This window comes from Dryas octopetala, chromosome 9 (genome assembly GCF_963921425.1).
Source record: "Dryas octopetala chromosome 9, drDryOcto1.1, whole genome shotgun sequence".
Lineage (NCBI taxonomy): Eukaryota > Viridiplantae > Streptophyta > Magnoliopsida > Rosales > Rosaceae > Dryas > Dryas octopetala.
Genome location: NC_141374.1, coordinates 7,425,666 through 7,442,660, shown reverse-complemented (window position 1 = coordinate 7,442,660; position 16,995 = coordinate 7,425,666). Strand labels below are relative to the sequence as shown.

The following is a 16,995-nucleotide window of genomic DNA, read 5'->3' as shown; positions in this document are numbered from 1 at the left end:
TATAATATATAAGGTAAAGTGTCTAAAACTATAAGTTATAACTAAAAGTCTAAAATTATATACTAATTAGTAATTTTATTATATAGGGTATAAGTATAACTGAAATTATATATTAAAACATTATTATATAAGTAGTTTATACTTTGTACTATATACTATATAGAGTTATAAATTATATACTATATAAAGTTAGTAAAGTTATAAACTATATATTTATATAAACTATATGGTATTATAAACTATATACTATATAAACTATAAACTATATACTAAGCATATTAATGTAATAATAATACATATAAATATATATAACCATATACTAACCATATTAAATCATTAATGTCATAATATTACATATAAATTTATATATAACTAAATTTCGGTAATTGTTTCGGATTTTTCGGTATATATTTCGATTTTTTCGGTAATAATCGATTCGGTTGCTTTCGGTCATAATTTTCGGTAATCGGTCGGTTTACCAACTTTTTTCGGTTTTTACCAAAACCAAACCAACTTTTTCGGTAATTTTTTGGTTTCGGATTTTCGATTTTCGGCATGTTAAAATCGATTTACCAAACCAAAAAATTTTGATCGGTAGTCGGTCGGTTCGGTAAATACCAAACCAATGGGCAGCCCTAGGTGTGAGAGTGGGAGTGGTGAGCAACTCCAGCAACCGATATGGAGGGCTCTGGTGGTGGGCGGCTCCCGCGGGTGGACAGCTCCAGTGGGTGTGTACAAATGGTGGTTTTGAGGGTTGTGGGTTTAGATAGGTAGGATGATAGTTAATATGGACATATGGTGAGTAAAGGTTGAAAATAGGTGTGTTTAATGAGTAAAAAGTTGCTTGGATTATATTTCATAAAATTGAGGGCATTTTGGAACATTGGGTGGGTACAATTAGTAAATATCTAAAAATTTAAATGAGATGAAATATAGTGAGTAAGAGCCTCTAATGAGCAAAGTAGGTGGATACTCTCTTGAGAATACTATGGAGATGGAGATATGTACCAAACCCACCTTATAAATCGCAACTCTTCTATCGCTTGTGGGAAGCATGTAGATGAAATCTTCATAATATTTGATCATAAGGCCTCAACAATCTTAATCCTTTGTTGACATTATTAGAAAAGCATTATACTAATCACGTTATGCATATATGGTCCATGAATGATAGCACGTACATTTCAATGAGAATAACAACACAAAAAGAAAATCTAAATTTGAAAGTGTGATAATTAAAGTGGAATATGCTTTGAGAAGAGAACAATGGATGCATGGAAAGGGACAAAGATCTACAGGATGATCGTGTGGGCCGGGCTTCCACTAACTCAAGAAAAAAGTGGGGGTTGTTTTTGGTCCGAAAGAAAAAGGTTGAGGTTAATCCAAGCCCCCTTTTATCATCTTCAGCTTATGACTATTGTTTCTTTCACTATACAATATGGAGGCTACTAAATTGCAAATTAGACCCTCTCTCAATCCAATATATTTGACAATATAAGTTGTAGCTGTAAAAAATAGGTTTTTTTTTAAAGCATATTATCAAAAATCATGTCCCAACCAAATCTAAATTTTAATGAAACATGTGAAAAAATGCACTAGGCGTGCGTTGCTTTTTTTTGTCCGCGTCAGGTGAACAGTGACTATTCTCATTGTGCAACAACACCTAAAAAGAGGTAATTTATATAAATCTTATGTAATTTTCTTGCATAAACATGTAAAAAAAAAACATAAAACACAATAATTCAAGCTTTTGGAGCAAAATTAAAATCCTAATTTTAACAATAACTATTAGCACAACACCTCCAAATCGCGCAATCGACAAACTCTGGCTTCTATACTTCCAGATCGGAGATTGACAAACTCCGATCTAAAGGTTGCCAGCCTCCTTCAAGTCTTTAGCGATGGGAAGAGAGAGAGAATATATAACGAAGAGACTAATCAGAGAAGAAGGGGAAGAGAGAGAGGTAACCACCTGTTGTTTCTTAGGTTGGTTTATAACTAATTAGGTGGATCTTTTTATTATTACGGTAAAGTGTGTGGGTTAATGTATCATTAAGAGTCCACAAATGGACTTTAAAATCATTTACTAAAAAAATTAATAATACATTCAACTATTGCACAATATAAAAAAGACGCTTGGTAAATCCTAAAACTACCCTCTCTTGTGACTTAGAACAAAAAGGAATTGAATCATTTTGAAGATTATATGAAGAAATGAGTAATTTCATTTTTTAATTCGATCATTTTGAAAATACTCTTACACGATAAAGACATTTAACTAGTATTATATGAAGAAATGAGTAATTTTTCTCATTTTTAATATGTATTGTGTGAGTCATTGTATACATATAGTTATTTTTTTATGATTTTGTTAGTATTATGATTAAATATATTTTTGGGTTATAAGTGATGCATAAACGTTCCGAATACAACATGATTATAAATAGATTTGATTATGGTTAAGTCATTCAACACGATTAATTAAATAGATTGAATTATAATTAATTAATATTTAACATGAAAAATGACACAACACAAATACGACCCACTAATATGAACAAAAAAGAAGAGAAATCTACTATGGAGGTGAAAATCGAAAAGTTCAATTGGAAATCGCCTTCACAAATTTAATTAAGGATTCAAACATGCATGCATAAGAAATAAATGGTGTCATTCATTGTAAGGGTGTTGTAGTCGTAGATTGTCAAGTTGTCACGGATAAGCTTATTGAAAACGAGTTGTCATGCGGCTAAATTAGTATAACTGTATAAGAATTCAAATCGCTAGGGAAGACTAGAAAAAGGTAAATGACAAGAATACCACACACTCGTTTTGACCAGTCATCACAAAATGATAACTCTTCAATCAATTTCTAAATGAAGACATGGGAGGGAGACTTCTGTACCACAAAGATAAGAAAAGAAAGAGATACCATCTAATCCTTTGCAGATCATGGTAGAATTTTTGTCTGATTAGAGAGGTGGGTTGATATAATGATTTGTAAACAACAATTGCACGTACTACAAAACTTTGCAGTTTGGTAATATCTTTGTTTCGTTTTAGATTTTTGGTTTTCTTCGGTTAAAGAGAGAAAGGGAGAGAGAGAATATATGAAAAAAAAAAAATTAAGGTGCATTGATTTTAATTACTAAATTTCAATAACTTTTTAATTTAGGTATTAAAATTAAATAGTATTTTAGATTAGGTAGTAGTTGAAAAGTCAAATAAAATAATAAAGTAAAAGGTATCAGAATTTATAAATATTACATTATATGCCACTACAATAGAACAAATAAAAATAATATTACATCACAAATATTATATTAATTTATACTATATTGTATTAAAAAATATATATCAATTCAGTCACAACTTAACTGTGACTGTCTTGATAAATTGAAAGAGACAACTCACACCACTATACTATGTATTATTTTGAGTAAAAGTATTGTTTTGACCTCTATTTATATTATATTGTAGTATAATTTTTCTAAAAAAAATTTAATAAAGTCACAACTTAGATGTGAGTGTCGTTCAGTCACAATTAAATTTAAAGTTGTGAGTGTCGTACAGTCACAACTAAATGTGAAGGGATAATATAAAAGTCTCAAGAGCAGTTTGTCAAAATCTTATAAATTTTAACTAACACCCATCATATGTGGGCCAAAGGACAAAAATGTCAAATAAAAAAGACTCAAATCAAAGGGGTCAACATGTTTGTGACCTAATCTAAAAAATACATTTAAATTTAGTAGTTCAACTAAAATCTTATATGGTCTTCATGTTATATTAAAAAATTATTAAAATTTGATATTTAATCCTAATTTTTTAAAAAAATTAAGGAAAAAAAGGAAAAAATAAGAGATATAAAATATGTGAAGAAGAAATAAAGGAAAATACTTTTCTACCCATGACGCCTCTTAATGTCACCGTTATCGTCATGGCCACTTGTCGACCATTACTCTCACGGTGGTTGTGAATTGTGATGCCTCGGATCAAAATTTTCGTATTTTATTATTTTTGCCTTTTTAAACATTTGTTGATACTAAAATTGTTATCAATGTATTGATGTATTCACAACTAAATTTTAAGCTTTGAGTGTGCAATTTTAAATGTTAAAGTTGAGAACTCCTTTAGTAGAAAATTTTGTGAGATAATATTATAATTTGATTCAAGCTCCTTAAGCTGCTTACCCTTCGTGAAAAGTCCCAAAAAAGGCATTGTTAAATCATGCACAAGGACTTCATTTTTGCCATAGTAAAAATAAGAGGGACCAATATAGTAATTTCCACAATCTACTAACGCTCCAAGAAAATAAGAGGGACCAATATAGTAATTTCCACAATCTAAATTTTTTTCTTTTTGCACACACTTTTCTTCTACACACCTCTTTCACTTTTTTAAAATTTAAAATTTCTCTTTAACACACCCTTCTCATTACTAAAATATCCAAAATTAATCATCTCACCAAATTCCTCATTGCACACCCCCCTAATCCATCAAACACATCCCAGCCATCCAACATCCCAGCAAACACATCCCACCCCAGCCACCGCGCACCACCGCGCGCAGCACCACCACCACCACCACATCTCTCTCTTTCTTTCTCTCTCCTCCCTCCCTTTCTTTCTCTAGCTTATCAACCCAGCCACCCCGCCAAGACTAGCCGCAAACACAAACGAGCTCCGACACCCAACCACAACGCTGATGTTGTGGGTTAGGTTGAGGTTGTCATCGCCGAAGAGAAAAGCCAGGGCTGGGCTGGGTTAGGCGCGCAGCATGGCTGGGCTGGGAGGGGCCGAGGTTGTCGTCGCCGAGAGAAAAGCCGGAGAGAGGCGCGCAGCACCACCACCGTTCGGCAGTCATCCGCCGAAACTGGCGGGTTCTTTCGGCAACCATCCTTTGAAACCGGTGGGTTCGTTCGGCAGTCATCTGCTGAAGCCGTTAGTTTCGTTCGGTGGCTGTTTACCGAACCAACTGCAGCGACAGAGAAAGGGAGGGAAGAGAGAAGGGAGAGAGGAGAGAGGGAAGGAGAGAGAGATAGAGAGAGAGATGAGAAAGGGAGGAGCCGAGGAAGGGTTGCCGGGCTGGTTGTGGTGGCTGTTTTGGGTGGTGCTGCGCGCGGTGGTGGTGCTACGAGGAAGGTGGTGGTGCTGCGAGGAAGCTGGTGGCGCGCGGTGGTGGTGCGAGGAAGGTGGTGATCGGGCGAGTGGAAAGGAGGGAAAAAAACAGAGGAAGGGGTGTGCCAAGAGGAAGGGGTGTGCCAAGAGGAAGGGTTGTATAGTCTTTTTTTTTTTTTTTTTTTTTTTAATAGGGGTGTGCAAAAAGAAAAAAAAAAAGTGTGCAAATAGCAGCCCTCAAGATAAAAGAGGAAAGGGAGAAAATGTAAAATTCATAAATTCAAACCATTAATATGAAGACTTCTATTCCACATTAAGAAAAGTCACAATTTTGTAGGTGGAACGAAAGTTAAGTGCCTTAAAATATAGGTTTCCTTGTTTTCCTAGGACGATTGTCAAAGATCCTAATATTAGTTATTAACATTAATTAGCAACTATTTATGGCAATTATTCTTTCACAACAATATGATTGGAATCTCAGATCTATTACTATTTTACCCTAATGTTTTTATTTTGGTATTCTTACCCTATGTCACTTGAGCTGATAAGAATAATTGGAGTTTAGACTTGTAGTTTTAGTAGTTAGGAACAATTATTTATACATTTGAGATCTCAAGTTTGAATTCTCCTTCTCACTTTCATTTGATATTAAAAAAAAATAAAAACAGAGGTCATTAAAATATTTGTAAATGAAGGAAATCCCCAACAACCCGGAGATGACATAAGGTACAAGAATTAAAGATACTAAAATATTGGTTGACAACAAAATATAAACTCACATGTTTCATTGTGCAATATTCAATCAAAACCCATTATTAGGTCATGAGAATTGCCTATAAGTCTTTTATGTTGAGAGCACCAAAAAGCGTATAAAATTCACATGTAAATGATGGACATGATTTTTTACTTTTTACTTTTTTCTTTATGAAATTATGAATATGGTATTATCATGAGGTGTACGGCTCTTCACCACAAAAGCTAGGCTTTTTACAAGCAAAAAGCATTTGCATCATGATTCAATTGTTGGCCGTAAAAAAATTTCCAATTGGTGGAAACCAAAGCTCCACATAAAAGCAAAGCAAAATCATAAAACAAAGGACACCTTAATCATAGAATAAAAGACTTTCAATTGAAAGGTTGGTTGAGTGCCTAATTATATCCGAAGCTGTCCTTATGACTAGGGTTTAGAGAGATAGTGGCGGTGAGTTATGAAACTTTAGTTATAATATATTAAATATTATATTTAACACAATTATGATATATTAAATATTATATTTAATACAATTATGATATATTAAATATTATATTTAATACAATTACGATATATTAAAAGGTCCATTGATTTTAACTACTAAATTTCAATAACTTTATAATTTAGGTACAAAAATTAAATAGTATTTTAGATTAAGTACTAGTTGAAAAGTCAAACAAAATAATAAAGTAAAAAGTATTAAATTTACAAATATTACATTACATACCACTACAATAAAAAAATAAAAATAATATTACATCACAAATATTACATTAATTTATACTATATTGAATTAAAAAAAATATATCAATCTAGTCACAACTTAACTATGACTGTCTTGGTAAATTGAAAGAGACAACTCACACCACTATACTATGTATTATTTTGAGTAAAAGTATTGTTTTGACCTCTATTTATACTATATTATATATAATATAATTTCTAAAAAAAAAATCAATTAAGTCATAACTTAACTGTGACACAACTTAGATGTGAGTGTCGTTCAGTCACAACTAAATTTAAAGTTGTGAGTGTCGTACAGTCACAACTAAATGTGAAATTGAGACTACATTACAAATTTTTAAGATAATATAAAAGCCTCCAGGACAATTTTGTCAAAATCTTATAAATTATAACTAACACTCATCATATGTGGTCCTAATGATAAAAATGTCAAATGGAAAAGACTCAAATCAAAAAAGGGGTCAACATATTTGTGACTTAATCTAAAAAACTACATTTAAATTTAGTAATTCAATTGAAATATTATATGGTCTTCATGATATTCTAAAAAATTATTAGAATTTGGTATTTAATCCTAATTTTCTATATATTAAATATAATATTTAATTATGCAAATATCGAAAACAGGCAGATCAGTTTAAAACAGGTTGTTCGTAATTGAAACTCGTAAATTTGCAATTGGTTTGGTATTTTTTACGTTGTCTGAGAGTTTTTCCTTGCTCTCACTTGACCATTTGGCAGTATGGGCGGGTTGGGCAGAAAAATGCCCACCCATAGTTTAATGATTTGAGTCATCTATTTTTTAATTCTTATAAATAATTAGATAAATCAAAAATTATTTCACTATTTGATTAATGATAATCATTTTAGAGTTTATCAAAAAAATTGTGTTCATCTATTTAATTTTGTTACAGTTATCTGTTAACAGTTTCAACTTGTCTAAATTTTTGTAAAGATAATTATTGAATGAAGTCTTCAAAAAGTAAACTATTTCGTTTATTGAACTACAACGCAAAATAGGCTCCACAAGTGATTTATTAAATTATTCTCTATAAAAGAAAGACTTTAATAGCCATTTTGCCCTCTTAATTATGATCCGAGTGTCAAATTGCTCTCAAAATTAAAAATTTGGTTAATTTACCCCTCAAACTTTTAAAAATTGTTAATATGGCCTATTGAATCAATTTTTAAAATTGTATCTATATTTCTATACAAACACATATCATGTGCCATTCGTGTGAGGTAAAATGGACAAGTCATGTGGACGGTGAGTGAAAAAAGTGGATCAGTAATGCTACACGTAACATATTTTTATACCACAATTTCATACCATCTTACATGACATTTATACATTGGACACTAAAAATTTAAAAAAAAAACTTAAAAAAGAAAAAAGAAATACCCTTTCAGTAAAGTAACGACACATCAAATGAAATACAAATGTGAGAAAAAAAATATGGGACAACTAGTATTATTTTAAGTGGATTTAATTAAACCTTTACGGCTTTACGAGAGGGAAAAGTGAAATCCTTTAACTCTTTAAGTGGTTTTAGGATATTCACCAAAAAGTAGGCGTAAAACGAAGTTGTAACTTATATTGACCCTTTTAAGAGAGAGGCCTTTTGCATATTCTGTGGTCCGTAAACAACCGCTGGTAATTGTGCAGAGGTCTTGGACAGACACCCTTCAGAAAAAGGACTTAAACCTCTCTCTCTCTCTCTCTCTCTCTCTCACAGTAAGCTTTCTATATACAGGCAAAGAAGTGGAAGAGACCTGAGGGTGGGAGAAAGAAACCTTTTCTTTACTCACTAGAGGTGGTAAAGACTCTCTTTATTTTTTGGGTAGTTGTAAAGATTATATCTTTCACTGCATTTTCTTTGTTTTTGATCATGTTGGTCGATGTGTTTTTGCTCAGTGGGGCTAACTTTTGGAGATATATAGTGGGTTTTTTTTATTTATTTATTTTTATTTTTATTTTTATTTTTTTTTATGCTTTTGCTCTTAATATGTGCATGCATGCGTTGGGATTAAAGTCTGTCTTTTCAGTTCACTCTGAGAGATTTCCCAGCTTATGTTTTATACTGTGTATTAATTGTTTCTTCATCTTCTCTATGTATGGTCAAGGACATCTTGTATCTTTGTGAGTTTTTATTGACAGAGATCTCACATGGGTTTTTGTCCCATTTGTTGTTCTGCAAAATTAGCACTATATATAAAACAAGATCTTCACACTTTAAAGTAAAATCTCTCTTCTTGTTCCAGCTGAGAACTCTTATCATCTAGTTTTATTTGTTTTTCTCTCTCTTTGTTCTGCAAAGCACAAGTGTCTAAATCAGGTATATGTGTCTAATAGAACCTTGGTATGAGTCAATCATCTGAGATCAGTCTATGTTATAGAGTTTAATGGACTATTCAATTTGCAATGGGGTGTATCCCAGTTCATTGTTTATCTCTTGTTGTTTGCTTGTGTGATTCTTTTTTTATATTATTAATTAGATCAAGGAAATGTTGTTCTGATGTGTTATTCATGTGGATCTTGCAGAGTTCGTTGGATGTTTGTATGCTGTGATCTGCCACACTACTCTAGGAGGGCCTGAGAAACGATGCCAAACCAGCTATGGTTTGCACTGCTAACGATTTGCAAGTGTGGAAAGATTTTCCTAAGGGCCTTAGAGTTATACTCCTTGATGAAGACATCAGTTCTGCTGCTGAGCTAAGATCAAAGCTTGAGGCAATGGATTATATTGGTTAGAGATTTCTAACTCCCCTTTTCTTTCTTAGCTGCTTTTTTAAGTTTTTTTTTTTCAAACAATTTTCTTTCCCAAACTAGAAATATTAGTTTCACTCTTTTCCCACTTCTTCATTAACATTCCATCAGTATACTGGTCCCCATTTTTTTCCCCTCAAAGGCATCTTACAATGCTTCTTTTTATAGTTGGATTCTGGCTTTGGTTTAAATGTGGGCTTGGATTTTAGTCATATAGAGCTTAGAAATGAAACTGACCATCGAAGAAGAATAAATTTCCTGCAATTTTCAACACTACCATAAATTGTTTTTCCTTTTTCACTAAAGAAGGAATATTAAAATCCCAATTACATATTAAAATTTTTGTGATCCAAATGGGCCAAAATTAAAAGTTGCTGAAAAGTGGAGAAAAAAAAAACCAAAATTATGCTGTTTAGATGTAGTGTTGGTCTAATTTCTAAGTTTCTCCTTTTTTTTTTTTTGCATCTGTTTGTGTTTGTGTTTTCGTGTTGTCTGCACTTTTTAGGTAACGTCACAATGTCTTTTGCAGTTTCTACGTTCTGCAACGAAACCGAAGCATTGTCAGCATTTTCAAGCAACCCTGAAAGTTTCCATATTGCAATTGTTGAGGTAATGAACTTACAATGAAAATATAAATCAATTTTATTATTTTCAGAAAAATTTAACTTTTTTCTGTGGAGCATTGGTTCCTATTAGCTGATTTGAAACTACTGGATGACCAAACAACCCACTTTGATTTTTGTGGAGTCATTTTTGGAAAATTTGTTTTCAGCTAAACCTGTTTCATCTTATTCAGTACTCTCATGCAATTCCTTTGATTAATAAAGCCTTAATGCTTGTCCTGTCATTCCTATAGCTGTATCTACCCTAATTACTACTATGGTCCCAGGTAAATCCAAGCAATGGCCATTGGGGTTTTCAATTTCTCGAAACTGCTAAGGACTTGCCGGTCATTAGTAAGTTTAGAAAGTAAAACCTATCATTTTAAGTTTGCCATAACACTGTGCTCCTGATTTCTTTATTCATGATTTATAGTTTGTTTCTGTTTTTATCCATTTAACAAGTTTTTCTGTTAACTATCTTCCATGATCTTTTTATGTTTTATTTGTTGTAATCTTTTTCTGAGTTTCTAAAAAATTGTTACATCATTAAGCATGAATAACTATAATGCAACAATGATAACTTTACATAGTTTCTGATGTGAAGCTACCAAATTTTTTGTACAGTGACTTCGAACATTCATTGCCTGAGCACCATGATGAAGTGTATAGCGGTAAGATATTTTCTCTAACCTGTTTTTACCATCTTAATGCTCAAATCATAACTGAAGGTTCTGTACCACATCTGCAGTGAATCATATATTTTTTCATGCATGTATTTGACAACCTATTTTCAGCTTGGTGCAGTTGAATTCCTGCGGAAACCACTCTCCGAGGACAAACTTAGGAATATTTGGCAGCATGTTATTCATAAGGTCTGTCGAGTATGGTAATGTGTGCCATGATCTTGCACAAAGTATTATGCAAATGCTGCAAGTAGAAATGGTCTGATTTTGTAAATCCTGAGCAGGCATTCAATGGAGGAGGGATTTCTGTCTCTGAATCACTCAAGCCAGTCAAAGAATCTTTAGTATCCATGTTGCAGCTCAAACTGGAAAATGAAGAACCGAAATGTAATATCTCAGTAGAAACAGAAACTATTTCCAGGGTTCATGAAAGTGACCATGAACAATCAGCAAGAAGTGATAAGTACCCAGCTCCTTCAACACCACAGCTAAATCAGGGATCACGATTACTAGATGATGGGGATTGCCAAGATCAAATTAACTGCTTATCAGAGAAAGAGAGTGGGGAGCATGGTTGCAACAACAAGAATGAAATATTATTTAATCGTGGAAATGAATCTGTCGAAACTACATGTAGCAATTCAATTGCTGATGGTACTCTTCAAATGAGTGAACCTCAGATGCCTCAGGAGACGATGGTCAAAGAGGAAGAGGACTTCGCTGATGGTTCTAAGAGTGAGATTAATATGTCTCATCACCCGCATAGTAGAGACAGTGCCAATGATATTGGTGCTGCTGCTGAAAATCTGAGTAAAGCATCCGGTCTTAAAAATTCATGCAAATCTAATCGGAAGAAAATGAAGGTAATTTAAATATCACAATCATGAAATTCTTTTGAAGTTTCCCATTTCTTCCATACTGGTGTAGCCAACACAATTTTTATTTCTTTTGGTTTCATGTATATGAAGTTGCTCAAGATGGCATATAAGTTATAACTACAAAATTCTAATCTTTTTTAAGTTCATGGTGTAAGGGCTAAAGTTATTTGGAAGACTTCTGATTTATGAATATGAAGAAATTTAATCTAAGATTACCTCTTATGAGTTTGTCATTGACTTGGAAGAGCCTACTTGATAAAACAGCATTGTATGTAGTTTTTTTTTCCAACAGAATAAGGTCCTCTGGTCTTGTCAGATGTCCTTAAAGTTGTAAAACTAGTCCAAGTAAGAGCATGTTTGAGGTCTAGTAGACTAGTACTCCTCTAGGAAAAATTATTACCAATTTGTGTTTATTTCAAGGATTATGAGTGCACTTGATGATTTTGACAACCTTAGTGCATTTGGGTATTCATGTTTTGTTTCAGGTAGACTGGACGCCTGAACTGCACAAGAAATTTGTGCAGGCAGTTGAACAATTGGGTGTGGATCAAGCCATTCCTTCTCGAATACTAGAGCTGATGAAAGCTGAAGGTTTGACAAGGCATAATGTAGCAAGCCATCTCCAGGTGGGTAATTTACTTACTCTTTGATAACCGATTAAGTTCTGTTTCAGTAGAAACAATTTTCTTGGTGAAGGAACTATGTAACTGTTGGAACCCTTTCAGTCTTCACATGTTGTCAAGACTTATTTATGATGAACCTATTACAAACCAACCTTTTATAATAATTCTGATGATGATTAATGAAACATAAAAAAGCAAATTGAGTAGGAAGTTGTATTTTGTGGCTGCTGTCCTGCCTAAATAGAAGCATGTATATCCCCATAATTGTTAATGATTGTTAGCCCCATTCTAGAGTTCTCTCATAAATCAGGTAAAGTTGTATCCCACTTTTTCTACCATGCATTTTATTGTTGGAAATCCAAGGTTTCAGTCATTTTAATCCTCTTGTTGTCTATGCAGAAATATCGCATGCATAATAGACACATCTTGCCCAAGGACGAAGACCGGAGATTGCCACATCCTAGAGATCCAACCCAAAGGAGTTATTATCCTCAGAAGCCTATCATGGCCTTTCCCCCATATCATTACAATAATTCCCTACCAATGGCACCAGTCTATCCTATGTGGGGGCAACCTGGCAGCCACCCAGCCAGTGTCCAAATGTGGGGTGCGCCGGGCTATCCCCCATGGCAACCATCAGAAAGTTGGCATTGGAAGCCTTATCCGGGGGTAAATATCTGTCATCTTCAGAAGTATATATAGTAGACTAGAAACAATCTCTTTCTTAAAACATGTCCAATGATGGTGTTAACATTATTCATTATGGAGATTGTTTGATACTTGTACCATTTGATGTTGCAGATGCATGCTGATGCCTGGGGTTGCCCTGTAATGCCACCTCCAATGCAAGGTCATTATTCCTCTTATCCTCAAGTAAGTATACCGGTGAACGTCTACATTTTGTGTATGCATAGGTCATTCAATTATCAAGTTCTTTCAACCATGAGTGGCAGGCATGCATCCTTACCCTATCTCCTTTCATACTTCTAAAATGCAGAATGCATCAGGTTTCCACAATGCAGGTGCAGTTGATAATGGTTGCAGCATGCCACATAACTCTTTTGACCTTCATCCGGTAACACATTACATTCAAAGCCATGAGTTTCTAATTTGTGACCCTCAAACTTCATTTCAATTCATGTGGTAGCCAACATTTCACAATTCAATTTTAAATTTGACTTGAGCAAAGTTAACAAGCCACATTCATTCAAGTTCTAATTAATTGCTTTACCATTTAACTTGTATGAAAAGGCAGCAATCTTACTAATTTTGGGAAAACAAAGTGAAAAAGCCTTTCTTAAATTTGATTGAGAGGCATTGCATTGGACCAAAGTAATGTGTATCAATGTTGGCCTGGTATGTCAGTTGAAGCATTGATGCTCCTACTTGAATTGGCTAGACAAGTCACTGAGTCCTATGACATAGCTTCAAATTATGTCAGTTGAAGTATTGATGTTCCTACTTGGATTGGCTAGACAAGTCATGAGTCCTATAACTTGGCAACAAATCATGCACATGTAGAATCTAAATCACGGGACGTGACAGTCGATGTGTATTGTATTTATTTCATCAATTATTATGGCGGGCATCAATTTTAAGGAGGCAAAAATGCACCCGAAATTTGATTTGATTTTTTTTTTTTTGGTCTTGTGCAGGCAGAAGAGGTCATTGACAAGGTTGTGAAGGAGGCAATAAGCAAGCCATGGCTACCTCTCCCTTTGGGGCTTAAGCCTCCCTCCACAGAAGGTGTACTATCCGAGCTCACAAGGCAAGGCATCTGCAACATCCCTTCTCACATGAACGGCTCTAACTCGCGCTGACGTGGACCGGGTCCCATCGTGGTCCTGGATCACAAGGCTAGCTAGCTAGGTGGTCTCAGCCAATCAAGTCCATAATCTGTTAGCAATGTATTTTTTCCCTTGTAAAATTTAGCTGTGTTGCACACTCGATTGGCTAGGACCAGCTATCTATTGTGGTCTGAGAGGCACCACGTCTTCGTGTGCCCACACTACGAGTCAAGTCCTAAGTCAGACGTAGACACAATGAAATAAGGGGCTTTGGTCCTATCCCTATCTACAGCAGAAATGTCAGCTCCGGCCCAGAAGTAGCCACGTGGATGATTCATGCCCATGTGAAAATTCTGATTGTAAATAGTTCCAAACCGAAAGACAAATGGGGTCCAACTTGGGTGTAACTTTTTATCTGATGTGGGTTTTTGGGGGAGGTCCTTTTTGGTGCTGTTGGGTGGGGTCCTACTGAGGTTGCTGTCTAATAATGAAAGGGACAGCAGTGTTGCTCTACCGTGAGGGACTCGTGAATAAATTCAACTCAAAACCTTAGTGGATGCTGATTTGTGGTTTATCTGTAGCATTTAAAATTTAAAATGAAAAAAACTTGGGGTAAGAGGTTTGAATTTGAGACTTTTTTTAATAAAATTGAGAGTAATATCACTAGATCAATTTACCATTTAAATTTTTATTTCTCATTCAAGTCATTAAAACATTATAGAAGAAATTACAGATTTAGTCTATTTACTTTATAGTTAGTTCAATTTTGGTCCACGACTTTTTTTTAGTTCAATTTTGATCCACTTATTACCTAACTTTTTCGGTTTTAGTCCATTCCGTCTATTTTGGATGGATGCTGTTAATTTGAGGGGTAAATATGTAATTTTTTCATAAAATTTATAAAATAAAAAAAAAACAAAAAAAAATTACAAAATTACAAAACAACTGAAAAACAATAACAAAAAACGTGTTGCTAGCTCGGGGTAGGGGGAGGAAGGGGGGCTTGGGGAGGGTGGGTTTTGGGAGGAGGGATTGGCCGGGGGGTGGGTTTCGGGTGGGCTCGGGGAGGATGGGTTTTGGGAGGGGGGGATTTGGAAATCCTCCATTTCCGGCCACTGGGCAGCGCCCCCATCCGAAAATCCTCCACTTCTCTCTATCTCTATCTCTCTCCTTCTCTTTCCCTCTGTCACTCTCTGCAACTCTCTTTCTCCCTCCTCCCAGCCACCCCTCCAAACCACCCATCTTTCTCTCTTTCATAAAATTAAATATATTTTCTTCACAATTTTGGGTTATTTTCTTTGTTAAACCAGGGGATCCAGCGAGTACAAAATGTGTGGGATCAAGTAGTTCTAGCAGCAGGACTGCTCGAGGGAATGGCGGTCTGTTGCAGTGGAAAAAGATGCTTATCGTTGGAGACTGGTCTTGGTGCTTCACCTTGATGTTATATGCCTTTGTTCTTGTTCATATAGATGCTTGAAATGGATTACATGTAATCTTTTATTAGAAATTTATACCAAATGAATCTGCCAACTGTTTGCAATTCCGAAACCTTAAGAAAACTTCATCCCTGTTGTTGAGATTAATGGACCTTCCTCAATCCTCCCCCACCCCGATCCAGCAGCAAGCCTAGGCCGGATCCCCGATCCGGACTTTGGGTATGTTTTTTTATTTTTCAGTTTTGTTTTTTGTAATTTCTGTTTTTCTGTTTTTATTTTTTTGTTTGTTTTTTTTATTTTATAAATTTTATTAGGAAATTACATATTTGCCCCTCAAATTAACGGCATCCATCCAAAATAGATGGAATGGACCAAAACTGAACAAGTTAGATAATAAATGGACCAAAACCGAACTTAAAAAAGATCATGGACCAAAATTGAACTAGCTATAAAATAAGGGGACCAAATCTGTAATTTTCTCTTAGTAAATATGTACGTGCATATGACCATTATGAAATTTTCAAATGTTTTATCTATTTATTTGTAATTTTCTATTTAATCTATCGCCTGAATACCTAATTAATCATTAATGTGGCCTCTATCCTTCAAAAATAGCTCAATGTGAACCTCAATCTTTATCGCCATGTATAAATGTAGTACTTAATTAACGTCAGATGATCCGTTATATTTTCTATTAAGTTTGGTGAGTTGCAACACATGTTACCCCTCTTTAGGGGTATTTTTGTCAAATGAAAATATATATTTTCTCTCTTTCATGCAAAATTATAAGGTGTAATTAATAAACTCTCTAGCTTGTTCATTACATTTTGGAAATATGCATACTTTAAGACTCAAATTCTGTTTTCTATCCTCTAGACGCATGCATGTATTGAGACCCATGATATCAAGGAACCTAGCTACTTAGCCCACTTCAGGTGAAAACTTAGGAATAGAGTTGGATCTCTTATATAGTACGATCCTTAATTATATCTTAGCTTTGAAATTACTGGTACGTACTGTTTTTCTTTATTCAAAGTCTATGCTGAAAGTGTTGGGAAGACTTGGGCATTTAGTTAGGACTTAGGATATTTCCTCATCACCTAGCTTGTATTTTCAAACATTTGAGTGGCCTACAGATAACCTAAAAACGGGGATACAATGACGGGTTTTCATATGAAGAAATATTGCCCATGCATTAATTGACTGAATTATGATATTCAAGGCATCTCGCTACTTGTGCGGTTCTGAGTCAACAAAGGAGACTTTAATAATGTTAGATGGCCCAATATTGTTTTCCTTCCTCATTTAATAAATAAATAAAAAACATAAAAACGCTAGTAAGTCTAAACTCTAACACAATGTGTCAATGACCTTATTAAAGTTTAATTCTTTGTTCATATGCGACTTTGTGTATGTTTGCATGTGGTGCACGCCATTAATTGGAGGAAAATATTTATTCTACTCACAAGAATGGATGACAAAATCCACATGCTAAAAGTTGTATCCTATATGTATGTATATTAATAAAAAAAAATTAGGTACAATTTTATAGGTTCTCTAATAATATTTCTCCTTCTTGGTTTTTGGGTAAGCTATTTGATTCT

The 16,995-nt window shown here is 34.2% G+C and overlaps 1 protein-coding gene across 4 annotated transcripts; it reads left to right on the top strand.

Annotated features, from left to right (window-relative positions):
* The first annotated feature begins 8,267 nt into the window (after positions 1–8,267).
* On the top strand, positions 8,268–14,618 carry APRR2 (CheY-like two-component responsive regulator family protein). Of its 4 annotated transcripts, none has more exons than XM_086256904.1 (12): positions 8,268–8,429; positions 9,158–9,362; positions 9,912–9,991; positions 10,272–10,338; positions 10,609–10,655; positions 10,779–10,856; positions 10,952–11,530; positions 12,031–12,171; positions 12,568–12,837; positions 12,970–13,041; positions 13,166–13,243; positions 13,824–14,618. In XM_086256904.1, the coding sequence occupies exons 2-12, from the start codon at positions 9,233–9,235 to the stop codon at positions 13,986–13,988; spliced, it is 1,707 nt and encodes a 568-aa protein (XP_086113030.1). In that variant the 5' UTR covers positions 8,268–8,429; positions 9,158–9,232; the 3' UTR covers positions 13,989–14,618. The 4 variants fall into 4 exon arrangements, with proteins under 4 accessions (XP_086113030.1, XP_086113031.1, XP_086113033.1 ...); XM_086256905.1 differs by having other exon boundaries at positions 8,316–8,432; XM_086256907.1 differs by lacking the exon at positions 8,268–8,429 and adding an exon at positions 8,835–8,853.
* The last annotated feature ends 2,377 nt before the right edge of the window (positions 14,619–16,995 follow it).